This window comes from Gracilinanus agilis, chromosome 1 (genome assembly GCF_016433145.1).
Source record: "Gracilinanus agilis isolate LMUSP501 chromosome 1, AgileGrace, whole genome shotgun sequence".
NCBI classification, from domain to species: Eukaryota; Metazoa; Chordata; class Mammalia; order Didelphimorphia; family Didelphidae; genus Gracilinanus; species Gracilinanus agilis.
In genome coordinates this window covers 736,620,944-736,637,698 of record NC_058130.1, presented here as the reverse complement: position 1 = coordinate 736,637,698, position 16,755 = coordinate 736,620,944, and the positions used below count along the sequence as shown (strand labels likewise).

General features: G+C 46.6%; 1 protein-coding gene across 1 annotated transcript in view; it reads left to right on the top strand.

Annotated features, from left to right (window-relative positions):
- The window catches only part of FBN3 (fibrillin 3), a 106,942-nt gene that overhangs the window by 49,763 nt on the left and 40,424 nt on the right, over positions 1-16,755 (top strand). The window contains 15 exon segments of the mRNA XM_044685371.1: positions 723-848; positions 2,653-2,778; positions 2,976-3,098; positions 3,505-3,627; positions 4,011-4,136; positions 4,460-4,582; positions 5,253-5,375; positions 5,758-5,919; positions 7,203-7,271; positions 8,613-8,738; positions 10,592-10,717; positions 11,865-12,014; positions 14,684-14,755; positions 15,140-15,265; positions 16,140-16,265. Of these exon segments, the coding sequence (XP_044541306.1) occupies positions 723-848; positions 2,653-2,778; positions 2,976-3,098; positions 3,505-3,627; positions 4,011-4,136; positions 4,460-4,582; positions 5,253-5,375; positions 5,758-5,919; positions 7,203-7,271; positions 8,613-8,738; positions 10,592-10,717; positions 11,865-12,014; positions 14,684-14,755; positions 15,140-15,265; positions 16,140-16,265 (1,827 nt within the window).

Genomic DNA, 16,755 nt, shown 5'->3' with positions numbered 1-16,755 from the left:
AGATGGTGCTCCATTTGAGCTGCCCTCATTCACTCTCTTGTCCTAGGCTAGTGATGTCAAACCTTTTAGAGCGTGAGTGCCAGGTCCTGCCCCTACCCTCCAGACTGAGTGCTGTGCCCTTCCCCACCACCACCCCCCACAAGTTCTGGGGGTGGCACTCCCATTGGGCTGCTGGATAGAGGGCTGGGTGAAGTGAGGAATGTCCGCAGCAAGTGTAGAGAGGGGTGAGGGAAGTAGCCTGAGTACTCTGCTCCCCTCCAGCTCTTCCCACTGTAAGCTGCCCACCTTACCCACTGTGTGCTTTCATTGGGCCACTGGGGAGAGGGGAGGGTGATGTGAAAAAATGTCATCAAGCATGGTGGAGAGGAGGAGGGGAGCAGCTCCACTTGAGGCTCTCTGCTGTTCTAGTAACAAACTTGGGGCAAGGGGGGAGGGAAAACAGCCACACACCCACAGAGAAAGCTCTGTGTGCCATCTTTGGCACCTGTGCCATAGGTTTGCCATCACTGTCCTAGGTCTTATCCCACCATAGTTTCCCCCTACCTGTTTCTTTCCTTAGAAGAGTTTAAGTGCTATCCATTTAATTCTTCACCCTAGAGCAAAATACTATTGGCTCTTCCCCAGTTCAAATTTTAGCCAATTCTAGCCCTAAACCCATTCCCAGACCCAGCCTCTTCCCCAGCTGCCAGCTCCAACCTCTGTTCTCTTTCCCCTCTCCCCAGACATTGACGAGTGTGAGGAGAACCCAGACATCTGCGATGGGGGCCAGTGTACCAATGTGCCTGGCCAGCACCGTTGCCTCTGCTATGATGGCTTCATGGCCACCCTTGATATGAAGACTTGCATAGGTGAGGAATTGGGGATAGGGGTGGGTGGGAAGATCCTCCAGCAGTAACAAGGACCTCTGACATATAGAGTTTGGCCTTCATTTTCTCAACTTGTCTTTGAAACAGAAGGGAAGTCACACAGTGACTTAAGGGCAGAACTAGTTTTCAAACTCAGCTGTTCTGACACACATAATCAACATTTCCTGTTACCTCTCATCCTATCTATGACCAGAATAGCATCCCAGTCCTGCTCCCTCCCCTGACTCTGGCCTGGTGGCAGGGTGTCAAGAAAGAGATTGGCCTCTACTCAACTACTTTCAAACTAGCAGGAGTTCTTTCTAGAGCCTTTGCTCATACATTCTCAGCTTCTCCTTTTCCTTTTTTTTTTAAATTGAAAATTTTTATTTAATTAATTAATTTAGAATATTTTTCCATGGCTACATGATTCATGTTCTTTCCGACCTTCCCCCCTTCCCCCTCCAAACCCCACCTTCCCCAGAGCCAACTCACAATTCCACTGGGTTTTACATGTGTCACTGATCAAGACCTATTTCCATATTATTGATAATGCACTAGGATGATCATTTAGAATCTACATCCCCAATCATATTCTTCCTTTTTCTGTACTTCCTTTGTCTTCCTTTCTCCTTGCTTCCTCTTTCATTTTCTGCCCCTTCACCTCCCTCCCATCCATGGGAGAATAAATGGATCTAGGATCTTGGATAAGAAGTCAAGGCTTAACAGATATAAGGAAGATCAGATACTGAAGAAGAGCTGGGGGGTTCAAGGTGATCACAAGCTCATTATGAGTCAGCAGTGTGGCAGGACAGCCCCAAAACCTAATGTGATCTTTTTTTTTTTTTTAAACCCTTGTACTTCTGTGTATTGTCTCATAGGTGGAAGAGTGGTAAGGGTGGGCAATGGGGGTCAAGTGACTTGCCCAGGGTCACACGGCTGGGAAGTGGCTAAGGCCGGGTTTGAACCTAGGGCCTCCTGTCTCTAGGCCCGACTCTCACTCCACTGAGCTACCCAGCTGCCCCCTACTAATGTGATCTTCACATTAAGAGAGGCACTGGCCAGGATGTTTTACTCTGTGAGAATGTGACTGGATTATTGTGGTCAGTTCTGGGGCTGTATTTCTGGAAGGACATAGGCAGGCTGGAGAGCAACAAGAAAAGGGCAACCAGGAAGCTAAAGGAACTGAATAAAGGCTGTGACATATGAGAATTCCTTGGGAAAACTGGAGATATTTAGCCTGAAGGTTTAGGTCAAGGAGTAATCATTGTTGTATAACTTTCACAGCAACAGAGTTTAGACTCATTTTGTTTGGCCCTAGAGAGCAAAATTAGGCACATAGAAGACAAATTCTAGGCAGGCCAATTTCATCTCGATAAAAGGGGGGAGAATTTTACTCATATCTAGAATTATCCCATAGTGGAATGGGCTGCCTCAGGAAAGAGCGAGCTACCCGTCTCTGGGGATATCCCAGCAGAAGCTAAAAAGGTGATGGGGGGATTTCTATATGAAATAAGAGGCTAGACTAGGCGGCATCTGAGATCCTTTCTCTCTCTGATTTTATGGTTCTAGTATATTTTCTGCCTATCCCATCTGCCTCCTCTCCAATTTTATACTTGCCACCCCTTAACTTCTCCCCTATCTCCCTTCCCACCCTCTTATCAGGACACCTGGCCCTACACTGATGCAGGTACCCTATGCTCTTGGCCCAGGGTATCTCTTCATTTGTCTCTGAGGGTTCTATCCATTCCCCCAAGGCAGGGGGAAAGAGCAGGCAAAGAGCAGAAAACTAAGAAACTCTTCCTTCCAGATGTGAACGAGTGTGACCTGAATCCCAACATCTGTCTCCATGGTGACTGCGAGAATAGCAAGGGATCCTTCATCTGCCATTGCCAGCTGGGCTATTTCGTCAAGAAGGGCACAACGGGTTGCACAGGTGAGTGTGTCCCTGCTGGCATCTGTCAGCAACCATAGCCTACGTGGAGGAGAGCATCCCAAACTCAGGGAACCCATCTCCAACTCCATCGCCTTCTCTCCTGGACTATTTCTCCCGGGTCCCCTCTGCTAGGATGATCAGAAATTCTGTCCTTACCTACCCCAATACTTCTCTCCTTGTTCTTCCTTTCACTGTAGACATCGATGAGTGTGCCCTTGGGGCCCACAACTGTGATGCTCGGGCCTCCTGTGTCAATGTACCTGGTACCTTTCGATGTATGTGCCAGTCAGGTTGGGTTGGTGATGGCTTCAAGTGTCATGGTAAGTCTCAAGGGACTGGTAAGATGAGCTGTAATTGTGGGTGGGCAGGGAGGTGTTATCAGGATGCAAGGGTAAGTGGATAAGGAGAACAACAGGCATGGGGTAGGCTTGTCTACCCTCTGCCTCTCTGTGCACATCCCAACACTGAACAGCTTGAGGAAGAAGAAAATTGGGTCTCCCTTCCTTGTACACAGGCCAAGCTGGGCTGGGCAAGGCAGAACTAATTTGGTGTTAAAGGTGGAATGAGCACTGTCTTTGGAATCAGAAGATCTGGGTTAAATCCCAGGTCTTCCATGTACTACCTAGGGATGTTGAGCAAGTCCCTTGGTATCTGAGAGGGTTCGAAGAAATGCCCCCTAAGGCTACTTCAAGCTATTCATTCAGTCATCATGTGATTTTCCCTCAGACCTGGATGAATGTGCCACAGAAGACCACGGATGCCACGTAAATGCCGACTGTATAAACTCTCCCGGTTCCCACCGCTGTGTCTGCCGGGAGGGCTTTTCTGGGGACGGCTTCTCCTGTGTGGGTGAGAGATGGATCTTAAGCCTCCTCTGGCTCGTGGCTCACCTTGTGGGCCCTAGCCTTACAATATGACTTCTGGGGCCTTTTGGGGAAAGGGAAGATGGAGCAAAGAGGGAAAAGTAGGGACCTGAACTAGGTCTTTAGAGGCTCCCTAATTGACTGGGAAACGGAGTTATCAGGGAACTCTTAAGTGATTGGAGGAACCTTCAGTGGCTGAGACTCCCAGAGTGACAGAAGAGGTAATTAAAGCATGCCATGAATGACTGGGAACCCTACGTAACTGAAGGATCCTGAGGAATTGTGGGGGGCAGGAGAGGCCTTGAGTGACCAGTGGCCATTGGGTGATTAGGGCCCTGACCAGTAAGTACATGACCCTGTGACCCTCAGACAGGGATGAGTGTGCTGACAACGTGAACCTCTGCGAGAATGGGCAGTGTCTCAACGCTCCCGGCGGTTACCGATGTGAATGTGAGATGGGCTTCAACCCCACTGAAGACAGCAGAGCCTGCCAGGGTGAGGGCTTCCAGAGGACTGGCATGGGCCAGGCTGAGGAGAGGGCAGGGATGGGAGGTTCAGCCCCTCTAGCTTGCTAGGCCAGTTCCTCTCCCTCTAGGATCCTGGCCTTCCATTTCACCTAGGAGAGCTCAGCCTCCATGGTGGGAGACTTTCTATGATGTAGCCTTGATGGGTCCCTCCCTGGGAGGTGGGCAAGAAAGAGCTAAGGCCATTTGCAGAGGTGGGAATACTCAACATGGGATATACAGAGGACAGTCATTACTGTGCCCAGCTCTGGCCAAAGCCAGGGCCAGGGCCTCAGTGACACCAAGTCCCCACAGACATCGATGAGTGCACCTTCCAGAACATCTGTGTCTTTGGAAGCTGCCACAACTTGCCTGGGATGTTCCGCTGTGTCTGCGATGATGGCTATGAGCTTGACCGGAGTGGAGGCAACTGCACAGGTCCTGAGGTCCTTCCTGTGAGGAGGGGAGGGTCCTGGGTGGGTGCTCAGGAAAGTGAGGCATAGGGGATAGGAGATAGATTTGAAATCAGAAAAGCATGAGTGCAAATCCCACCTTAGATACTTATTATCAAACGAGATAATAAATGTTCATCGCCTTATTAGTTTATGACCCTAAGCAAGTTACTTAATCTCTCTCAGCCTCAGTTTCCTCATCTGTAAAATAAAGATCGAATGGAAACAAACATAAAGCCCTTTGCAAACCTGAATACCATATGTTAATGCCAGCTATCATCCTTCATCATCATCATTATTATTATTCTAACACTGTTATCGTTCAGTGCAGAGGGATAGTCCTACAACTGCGATTCTGCAGTATGGGATAGGTGTAGGGGAACAATGTTAGCATTACATTGTATAGAGTAGACTCTATGCAGCCATGGTCAGGGGAGTAAACCAGAATGGGGGAAATAGGCCAGCTGAGAGAAGGATAATATTCTCAGTTTGGGATAGTAGTGATGGAGGTCAAATTGAAGCATAAGATGGGAGTGTGGGGTAGAGGCTAGGATTTAAATCTAAGGTCGCTGTGAAGTCTGCAGAGGAGGCCAGAGTGGGGGCTCCTTGAATTGTGTCTCCCTTTAACAAAGCATCACCTCTCCTTGTCCTAACAGATATCAATGAGTGTGCAGATCCTGTCAACTGTATCAATGGCCTGTGTGTCAACACACCAGGCAGCTACCTGTGCAACTGCCCCCAAGATTTTGAGCTGAACCCCAGTGGCGTGGGCTGTGTGGGTGAGTGGCCAACCCAGAGCTTACTCTACCTCCTAGCAGCCAAAACCTAGTAGGGTTCAACTGAAAAAGAGGCAAAGCCAGTCTGTGTCTATTCCCAGTGGCAGTCAAAATAGAGCAACATTTTAAAGCAGGGGACTTGGACTCAAATCTTGGCTCTACTCATTTCTGCCTATGGTATCTTAGGCAAATCACATAACTTCTCTGGACTTCGAAGTCCCAGTGTGTTTGGGGGTAGTGAAGTGGATTAGATGACCTCTAAGCTCTATGATCTCCCCCAGGGTAGTCTTGGGAGCTCAGTTCCTCCAACACTAAAACCAGGCATTACAACAGGGATCTGCTTGCCTAAAGCATCTCTTACATACTCCCTCTTCTTTCCACTCAGATACACGTGTCGGAAACTGTTTTCTGGACACTCAGGACCGAGGCGATGGGGGCATCTCCTGCAGTGCAGAGATTGGAGTTGGTGTTACCCGGGCGTCCTGCTGCTGTTCCTTGGGTCGGGCCTGGGGCAATCCCTGTGAGCTCTGCCCTCCAGGGAACACCAGTGAGTATTGGGAGAGTTCTCTGAAAGGTTCTTCCTAGGCTAGCAGCCTTCACACATGGAGAGCACTGGCCTTGGGATCCTTGTACCTCAGAGCTAGAAAGGACCTCACATGGTAGCATCTACTCTCTATATCAGGGTTCTTAACCTTTTTTTTGTATCAAGGATGCCTTTGGGAGACCTATCAAATCCTTCTCTAAATAAGTTTTTTTAAATAAATGAAAGAAATGCAAAAATTCCATTCGAAGTTAGCAAAAATCCCTATATAATTGATATCATATTGGTTGCTTTTTCTCAAAGGGACTGGAGACAAGGAGAGAATTCAGAATTCAAAAAAAATTTTTTTGATGAATAAAAGGAAGGAAGAAATAATAGATAAATAAATGATTTTTTGAAAAAGAAGTTAATGAAAATAAAGAGGTAATTGTGTTTCCCATCCAAGTTCATAGATGCCCTAAAATCGGGATTGATGGACCCCAGGTTAAGAACTCTTGTTCTAGTGACAATGGGAAGCCTCTGGAGCTGATTGAGTAGGGTAGTGACATGGTCAAGTCATCAAGAGTGTGGAGGATAGCCTGGAATGGGGAGAGGCTTGAAGCAGGACCAGTTAGGAAGCCTTTGTGATAATCTGGGAAAGAGATGATGGGGACCCAAAATAATAGAACAATGAGATGGGAGAGAGGTTGGGGAAGTAGAAAAGGCAAGATTTGACAAGTGATGGGATATGTGAGGAGAAGGAAATTGAGAAGTCCTGAATAATGCCAAGATTCAGAACCTGGGAGTCTAGAAGGATGTTGGTGCCTTTGATAGTAAGGAAGTGTAGAAGACTGGGTTTGGGGGAGAAAGCTAACATGTAAATAAATATGTCGATATAAGATATATACAGTTCCTAAGTGATATGTGGGAGCTGTTTTTAACATGATATTAAGCACAGTTCCTCCCCTGGCCACCAGACCCAGAGGTTTCTTTTTGTTAGCTGCTGTGTGGCATCTAACCCTGCGGGAACTACACAAGAGGCAGTAGCAGGACAGGTCGGGAAGGGACCCAAAAATAGAGGCGGTGGGGATACAGATAGGGAGGAGGGATGTACATAGAGGTTGTGGGAGACAGGTGGGGAAGCAGGCTATACAGAGAGGCAGTGAGGAGCAGGCAGGAAGTCTCGTAGGACTTTGTGGATATGGCATCCCTTTCTGGATTCTTTCCTCCCTTGCTGGACTCAAACTCATGCCTTGCTCCCTGACCATGGACTTCTTCAGGTCCCTAATATGCTCCCCATTTTCCTACAGCTGAATATAAGACTCTATGCCCTGGAGGAGAAGGCTTCAGACCCAACCCCATCACAGTCATCCTAGAGGGTAAGTTCTGACTCAGCATGCTGAATATTCTAAAGGGGATTCTCCAAGGGAAAGAAGTGATGGGACTCTCTGTAAGGGAGGAAGGGGAAATTCTGTGACCCCTGGGGGAGTTGTTGGCAGGGAGGGAGGATGGTTCTGACTCTGAAAGGATGGAATTAGTATATGGCACTCACTCATTGGAAGACAGGGGGTTGGTGGTTGAGGCATGCAACTTCCATTTCCAAGTAAGAGATTCCAAGTAATCTCAATCAAGAGATTGAGATGCAGAGACTTCAGACTTCAGAGAAGAAAACCAGGGAACATTCCCTTCCCACTATTCTCCACTGGAGGAGTGCCTAGAAAGGGGAACAATCACTGTAATTCCAGAGAGATATTTAGGGGCATCAGAAAGGAGGCAGAGTGCTGACAAATGTGAACCAAAGGTGGTTTGAAACCAATATGGAGGCAGTGGGAGCTAGAACCAAAGAAACAGAGGAAGCAATTGTCTCAAGCAGTCAATGAATTTGCATTTATTAAATGCCTACTCCATGCCACTGTGCTAGACACTGAAGATACAAAGACAAAAACCAAACAATCTCTGTCCTCAAGGAACTTATATTCTACTAAAAGAAATAGTTTATGTAACCAGTCTACAAAGTAAACGCAAAAGTTAATTCAAGAGGGAGGAATACTGGTGGGAAGGATCTGGAAAAATTTTCATATAGGAAGTGGCATTTGAGCTGAACTTTGAAGGAAATGAGGGATTCTAAGATGAAAGGAAGAGGGTAGAGCATGCCAGACATAGGGACAGCCTGGGCAAAGGCTCGAGATGGGAAATGGAATGTCTCATGCCAGGAAAACAGCAAGAAGGCAGAACAGAGTGTGAGGGGGGAATAATATGTAATTAAGCAGAAAAGGTAGGCTCAAGTTTAGATTCAATCCTGAAGGTAATAGAGAGCCCTTGGGGTTTACTTAGCAGGAAAATGGCATGATCTTTGGGAATATCTCTTTGGTAGCTGTGTGGAGGATGAATTGAGGCAGAGAAACAAATTAGAGAGCCTAGAGACTAAGGAGGCCTATCTATGCTCACCTAGAGTTGTCCTTCCCTTTGCCCGGGCATACCACTCATCTTACACAAAGGGATGTAAGTAAGGTGATGACTGGCCTGTATTCCTAAGCCCCTGGAAGAGCCAATGCTTGGCTCTGAGCAGCAGAACCCTGAAGAGGAGCTTCTTCGCTGGCCCCCAATTTCTCAATACTCCCAGCTACCAAACATGATTGTCCTTGCCCTGAAGGGCCAAGGCTCAGGACCTCTTGGGGGCCTTCAGCCTCTGAGAAATATGACCTGATTCTCTTCTGCAGACATCGATGAGTGTCAAGAGCTACCTGGTTTGTGCCAAGGGGGAGACTGTGTCAACACCTTTGGCAACTTCCAGTGTGAATGTCCCCTGAACTATTACCTCAATGAAGATACCCGCATCTGTGAGGGTAAGTGCCAGACATCTGCCTAGACTGTTCTAGGGATCTACCCTTTTGGTAACTAGGGGCTAAGGCTAGGCTTTCCAGCAGGGCTAAGATAAGCAACTGCTTTGGCTTTTGGTCTGGCTGTTGTTGTTTAGTCATTTCAGTTGTATCCAACTCTTCATGACTCCATTTGACTTGCCCAAGGTCACATACCTAAGAAGTGTCTGAGCCAGATTTGAACTGAGGAAAATGAGTCTTCCTAACTCCAAACCTGACACTCTGTGTCAACTGCATCTAGCTGCCCTTGTTTTGTTACATGGGGCTAAAATCACTCCTATCAAGGGGTAGTCATTTGGGACCCTATAGCCCAAGGTTGGGGGATTGGGGAGCATGGATAATGACACATTAGGAGACAAGAGATAGAGCCTGGAGTCAAGATGACCTGGGTTTAAATTCTGCCTCAGGTACTTACTGTATGATTTTAAGTAAGTCACTTAAATGCTTTTTGCCTCAGTTTCCTCCTCTGTCAGTTGAAGATATTGGACAATCACAATCTAAGATCCCCTCCAATTCGATATCTACAGCCTTAGGATCAATGTCATTAGCCTAGAGCCATGATAGCAAACCTATGGCACAGGTGCCAAAGAGGGCACACCGAGTGTTCTCTATGGGCACATGGCACGATCGCCTGATTGAGATTGTTACTAGAAAGGCACAAGGACTTGGGCAGAGATGTTCCCTTCCCCTCTCCACTTTGCCTAATGACATTTTTTCATATCACCCACCCCTCTGCCCAGCAACCCCCCAATAGGAGAGCAGAGGAGGTAAGGTGGGCAACTCACAGATGGCAGAGCTGAAGGGGAGTGAAGTGCTTGGATCACTCCCCTCCCCATCACTACATGTACTGAGGACATTCCTTAATTCACCCACCCCTCTGCCCAGCAGCCCAATGAGAGCCCTTTCTCCCTCCCCTGTGTGGTGTAAGGAGGGGTGGGGTACATGCAATACTCAGTCTGGGGGCAGAGCACAGCATATGGTCTCTAAAAGGTTGGCCATCACTGGCCTAGAGTCTTTATTTTTTCTTTTTTAATTAGTGTTTTATTGTCATTATTTTTAATTTACATGGCTATGACGTCCCAACAACTGACCCTCCCCCACACACAACCCAACAGAACCACCTTTGTCCCAAAGAAGCACAGCTGAACAAAATAAACCAATACAGTTGCTATGTCTAACAGAGTATGCCTCATTCTGTTCCTGTTATCCACCACCTCTGTGCCAAAATGGAGGAGGCATGCTTTACCAGCAATTTGTTTCAATCGAGATTAGTGGCTTCCTTGATTAGAGTTCTCCTGTTGTTTTCGGACCTGTCTTCCTTTACATCATCCTCCATTTGTTGAAATTATTTTCCTAGTTCTGCTCATTTCACCCTGCATAGTTTACACAGGACTCCCAAGATTGCCTTGTCATTTCTTATGGTCCAGTTCCATTCATGGGCCATTGTTCCATCATTCCCTAGTTGATCCCCATCACCTATTCACAAGTTCAGGGCATCAGGGATCATCCATTTCTCAGATCCTAAAACCAGAAGAGACCTCAGCAATCCCTGAATGCCAAACTCTCATTGTACAAAATGGAAAATAGAGTCCTAGGGAAGCGAAAGAGTTGCCCAAAGTTACCAGCAAGTCAGTGAAAGAGCCAAGACAAATCCAAATGTGACTACTTGTGCTGTATGAATGGATAGATATAAGGAGAGAAAAATGAATGAATTGCACTAAATAACTATCTCATGAGGTAGACTATGACAAGGTCAGAACAAAGGTATAAAGTGCTTTCCAACATGTAAGAGGTCTGGTCTGTTAACTTTTTTCCTGTAGATATTGATGAATGCTCTACTCATGTTGGCATCTGTGGTCCTGGAACCTGCTATAACACCCTAGGCAACTACACATGTGTCTGCCCACCAGAGTACATGCAGGTCAACGGCGGTAACAACTGCATGGGTACGAAGTATGATCAGCAGGGAGATGGAAAGGGGTGCAAAGCAGTGTAATAACAGGATCAAGAGGGGAAACTAGCAGTGAGTATGAAGTGGGATCAGCCAGGAGACCAGCATTGAGATTAAAGTGGAGTTACCAGGGGGACTGGCAGGAAGCAGAGCATGGGTACATGGATGTGACCCCTGGGGAAGGGGAAGGAATTAGAGGAGTCATCCAAGCAGAAGAACCAGTAAATAGAGTAGACCAAAGCCTGTTTGGTCTGACCCCTGGAGGAGGTTGAGAACAAGGGCAACAGTGAGAGTGAGTCTAAGAAACTTGATTGTGGTACCAATTTCTTCAGACTCTGCTGCATTTGTCCCAAGGGATTTGCCTGTGGGGGTCCGCCCTCCCCATCTCCAACCCCACCTCTGCCCCATTCCTGAATTCTTAGCTTCTGCTCTGTACTTTGTCATCTGCTCTTCACTCTCATCTCTGCTTCCTCTCTCCTTATCTCCTCTTTTCCTCACTTCTCTTCCTTTCTTCCCCTTCTCCCCATCTCTCTTTTCTCATTCTTCCTTTCTTCTCTTCATCTTTTCTCCCTTCCTCCTCCTCTCTCTTTTTTCTCCCTCTCTCTCTCATCCTCTCCCTCTCCCTCCCCACTTCTCTCTCTCTCTCTGTATGTGTGTGTGTATTCTTTTCACCCTTACTTCTTTCCATCTCTCCTTGCCTCTCTCCCCATCCTTCTTTCCTGTCCTGACTTCTTTGTCCTCTCCATTACCCTTTCTTTTCCCATGTCTTTCTCAGTCTCTCTATATTCCTATTTCTCCTTCTGCTTTCCCTGTTCTCTTCCTTCTTTCCTTCCCTTTCTCCTCATCACCCCATCTTTCTCTCTTCCTGATTTCTCTTACCGTCTCTTCCTTCTCTCCTTCCTTCTCTCCTTCCTTCACCCTTTGTACCTCTTCCTCAGTTCACCCTGTTTCTCCTTACCTTCTTCCCATCCTGACTCATTTCTCCCAGCCTCTTCCTGACTTATTTCCAATCTTTTCCCCATCTCTCCCCCTTTGTTTCTCTCTGGTTCCTGGTCCCCTTCCCCCACCCCTGTCTCTCTGGCCTCTGCCCGCTCCCCACCCTGACCCTGGCTAGAACCACATTTGGGCTGCTGGCTTTGCAGACGTGAGGAAGAGCGTGTGTTACCGGCACCACAATGACACGTGTGAAAATGAGCTGGCCTTCAACATGACCAGGAAGATGTGCTGCTGCTCGTACAACATTGGAAAGGCTTGGAACCGGCCCTGTGAGCCTTGCCCTGCTCCAGCCAGCTGTGAGTGACCACCCCCTTCTTCCCTACCTTGGTTCCCTACCAGCCTGGCTGTGGGGAACAACCACAGCCCCATTGTCCCTCAGCCATCTGTGAGTGACCACTCACCTCTCCCTGGCTTCATCCAGCCATGGATGATTGTCCCTCTCACCTTGGCCAGTGGTAAGTGGCCAAGACCCTCTTCTCAGCCTGGCCAGCTCTTGACTAATCATACATACCATCCTCATCTTGGTCAGGGTAAGTGACTACATTCCCAGATCTCCTTTCGAATCAGCTGGGAATCCCTTCCCCACTTTGGCTAGTTATAAGTGAACATACTCCCTTCCCTGCCCCAGCCAGCTGTACCTGACCACACTTCTCCCTCCCCTCATTAAGCATTTAATAAGCCCCTATTACTTAGCACTTTGAACAGTACTGGGCACTGTTCAAAGTGCTAAGGTTATAAAGACAAAAATGAAACAATTCCCGCCCCAAAAGAGCTTATATGGGAAGACAGCATGAATGAATGAATGTAAAAGCACTTATGAAGTGCTAACCATGCACAAGGTACATGCCTATGTATATGCCATGCAGAGCAATTTATGTAAATTTTGAAAAGTGCTTTTTGAGAGGGAGGCACTAGCAGATAAGGGAAATCAGGAAAAGTCTCATGGAGGAGCTGAGCTTTGAAGGAAACTAGATTTCTTGCTGAGTTTAAATCTGGCCTCAGATATTTACTAGCTGTGTGACTCCAGACTTTCTGCCTCAGTTTCCTCATCATTAAAATGAACTAGAGAAGGAAAGGCAAAGCATGTCAGTGTCATCGCCAAGAAAATTCCAAATGGGCTCACAAAGAGAAAGAAATGACTGAAACAACCAAACAACAAAGTTATTTGGGTAGCTAGGTGACACAATAGATAGAGCACTGACTTAAGAATCAGGAAGACTCATCTTCTTGAATTCAAATCCGGATTTAGGCACTTCCTAGCTAAGTGATCCTGGACAAAGCACTTAACCCTATTGGTCTCATTTTCTTCATCTGTAAAATGAACTGGAGAAGGAAATGGGCAATTCTTCCAGTATCTTTGCCAAGAAAGCCCCAAATGGGGTCACAAAGAGTTGGTCAAGACTGAACTAACTCAGCAACAATAACAAAGAGTTTTAAGAGACAGCGGTAAGGAAGAAACACGTTCTAGATTTAAGAGATAGCTTGTTCAAAAGCACAGGGAGGGGGCAGCTGGGTAGCTCAGTGGATTGAGAGCCAGACCTAGAGACGGGAGGTCCTAGGTTCAAATCCGGCCTCAGACACTTCCCAGCTGTGTGACCCTGGGCAAGTCACTTGACCCCCATTGCCTACCCTTACCACTCTTCCACCTATAAATCAATAAACAGAAGTTAAGGGTTTAAAAAAAAAACTAAAAAAAAAAACAAAAAAAAACAAAAGCACAGGGAGATGGGACATGGAATGTCATGTATGGGGAACAACATAAAGGCCAGCTTGACTAGAATGGTGAATTCATGAAGGAGGAAATAGGTAAGCCACCTGGAAAGCTGAAATCAGGTTGTAAAGGGATCAAATACCAAATAGAAATGTCTGTACTATATCCTGGAAACAATAGAAAGCTACTTCTAGTGTCCACATCCTCCCCTTTCCTAGCCTAGCCAACCAGAAGTGATCTCACCTTAATACCCCGTTTTTCTACTTCAAGTCTAAGGGACCGCATCCCCAAATCCCTGCCCCAGCTAGCTCGCCAGCCTTCCTTGACCTGGTCAGCTGTGAGTGATCACATCTATATCCTCCAAATAGAGATAAATGTAAGGTCTTAACACTTGGGTTCCAAAAGCCAACTTCTCAAATATAAGATAGAAAGAAAATAGTCTGCATGGGAAAAGATATTGGGTTCTCAGTGGATAGCAAACTCAAAAAAAAATTCAGCAGAGTCCAGTACAATCCTAGTTTGCATTAAGAGAGTCAAAGTGCATAGGAGATAAGTGAGAGTACTACTACATTTCCTTAACTCTAGTCAGACCACATCTAGAATACTGTGTTCAATTCTACGTACCCCACCTTTGAAAGACATTGATTAAGCTAGAGGGATTTGGATGGGTTTGAAGGACACAGAATTATTTGAGATCATCTAATCGAACCCCCATTGTACAAGTGGGGAAACTGAGGCACAAAATAGGGGTGACACTTGCCAAATTCACACAGTTAATCAGAGTCAAGAAGCCAGGTTTATCTTCCACTACACTATTCTCTCTCTCTCTCTCTCTCTCTCTCTCTCTCTCTCTCTCTCTCTCTCTCTCTCTCTCTCTCTCTCTCTCTCTCTCTCTCTTTTCCTTCCTTGCCTGGGTTTCTTCTTAAGGTCGTAATCACTGCTTACACATCCTTTCTTATTTCCTCTATACTGTTAGGACAGTAGGACTGACCAAGTCACAGAATCTTAAATTTAAATCTGGAAGGATTTTAAAGGTTATCTAATCCAACCCCTAAGGAAACTGAGAGCCAGAGAGGTTCTTGTGTGTTTCTGGAAAGCAAGCACAAGTTTGGCAGAGTGTGGGAGCGGGGAATGAGGCAACTCCAAAAGGAGAATGGGTAGAAGGGAATTGATGTGGGGGAGATGAGGGTCTTGGAGAAGCTGGGATCTCCTTATGAACTGTCAGAACCCCAATTCTGCTTCTTCCCTCACCAGCTGAGTACCAGATCCTGTGTGGAAACCAAGCACCTGGCTTCATCATCGATATCCACACAGGGAAACCCATTGGTAAGTTCTCCCTGCAGGGCTGGGGGGAGAGTCTTTCTGAAGAAGCAGATGTATTTATTTAGTCCATTTAACCAGCTGCCTGTTGTTATTGTTCCCCACCCCCTTCTGCCTTTTATTAGAACATTCTGTCTCTGTTGCCTACTTTTCTCTCAGCGTATTGCCTGCTTTTGTTCATCCTGCTCTTTACCCAGGCTTTCCTGGCTTACCAGGCCAGTGTCCTCAGGGAAATGCATGTCTAGACTCCCAGGCAGGGAGGGCAAAACTGCCAGGATCAGGCAGGGCCTCCCACTTAGCCCTTTTCCAACCCTGGACCTGCCTGGTTCTGCTACTTAATGCCTCTGGCCAGCCACTAACTAATTACTTTCTATCTTGCTTTATCCTTAGACATTGATGAATGCAGTGAAATCCCTGCCATCTGCACTAATGGCGTTTGCATCAATCAGATTGGCAGCTTCCGCTGCGAGTGCCCAGTTGGATTCAGCTACAACAGCGTCCTTCTTGTCTGTGAAGGTATCAGAACTTCCCCCTTTTTGGAGATTCAAACCCAACCTCTCCAAGAAAAAGACTACTAATCTTCTTCCAGGATTCTTTTTTCCCAAGCCTCTAGGAGATTCCCCCCAACCACCTGACCCTTTCCTAAGGGGTCCCCCTACTCCTTAGGTAGATCTTTCCAATCTGACTCTGAAGACCTTTTAGGAGTTGCCTCTTGAATCTCCCCAATCTTTCTCCCACTCTTTTTTTAGGGGGATCCTCCAACAATCCCCCCAAAATGTCTGGGGGAAACTGAGTCCTTCCCTGCCCCAAGAGATTATCTTCCCCCATCTTCAAAGGATTGCCCAACCCCGATCCCTTCTCTTCTCAAGGAAGATACCCCACCACCACTTTTTCATATTCCTGATGTTGCCAAGGATACCCTCTGGATATTAGAAAAGAAAATAGTTGATCTCTCCAATGGGCACATGTGTGCACACACATGCACATACACTCATTAATACAAACACAATCCCAATTCCTCAGAACAAGGACTAGTAGCGTATCTTTAAAATAATTCATTAATCAGTGATCCCGTTCACAGGGTTCTACAAGTGAGTTAGCAAGTCACAAGAGTCTATTAGTGGATGCTGATATCTTTAAGCCCCTGACAGAGGATCCTCTCTGGTTCTCAGCATTTCCCTTCCTGGTCCCATTTACACCTGACCTTTCCCTGCTGCTACCTGTGCCTCACAGTCTCTCTGGGAAGTAGATATACTAGGAGCACTGAGAGTCAGGAGAGCTGAGACCTTTCTCTGGACCTCAGTTTCTTTCCCTGTAAAATGAACGGGTTGGGTTTAGGTCCTTGTGGGACCTCAAAAGACTCCCTCCTCTTCTTCTCTACATTCTGTAGACATGGATGAGTGCAGCAGTGGGGAGAGTCCGTGCCAACGCCATGCTGACTGCATCAATATCCCAGGCAGCTATCGCTGTGAATGTGCCCGTGGCTACAAGCTTTCTCCTAGTGGAGCCTGTGTGGGTGAGTGAGTGGATGAATTAGGACATAGGATCATGCAGGTATCTAACCTTAGGATGGAAGTCTCCAGTGGAGGGACCTAGGGATCTATGCTCTTAATTTAACATGTTTATCAATGATTTGAATAAAGGAATAAATGACACGCTCATAAAATAGTTGGATAACACAAACATGGGAGGATACATTGGATGGTGATGGCAAGAGTCAAGATCCAAAATGATCTAGACAAGCTTGGATATTGGGCTTTTCTTTGGCCAGGTGAAGTATAAAAGGGACAAATACTAAGTTCTGCCTTGGATTCAAAAGTTCAATTTCTTAAATACAAAATGAAGACAGCAGTTTATCTGATGAAGATTTGGGGATGGTTAGTGGATCCAAAGCATAATATGAGCTATCACACGGTATGACATGGAAGTCCAAAATGTTAACCTTAGTTTAAGATTAATTGAAGTACAAGTTCAAATACCATGGGAGGTGATAGTCTGTATCAGGC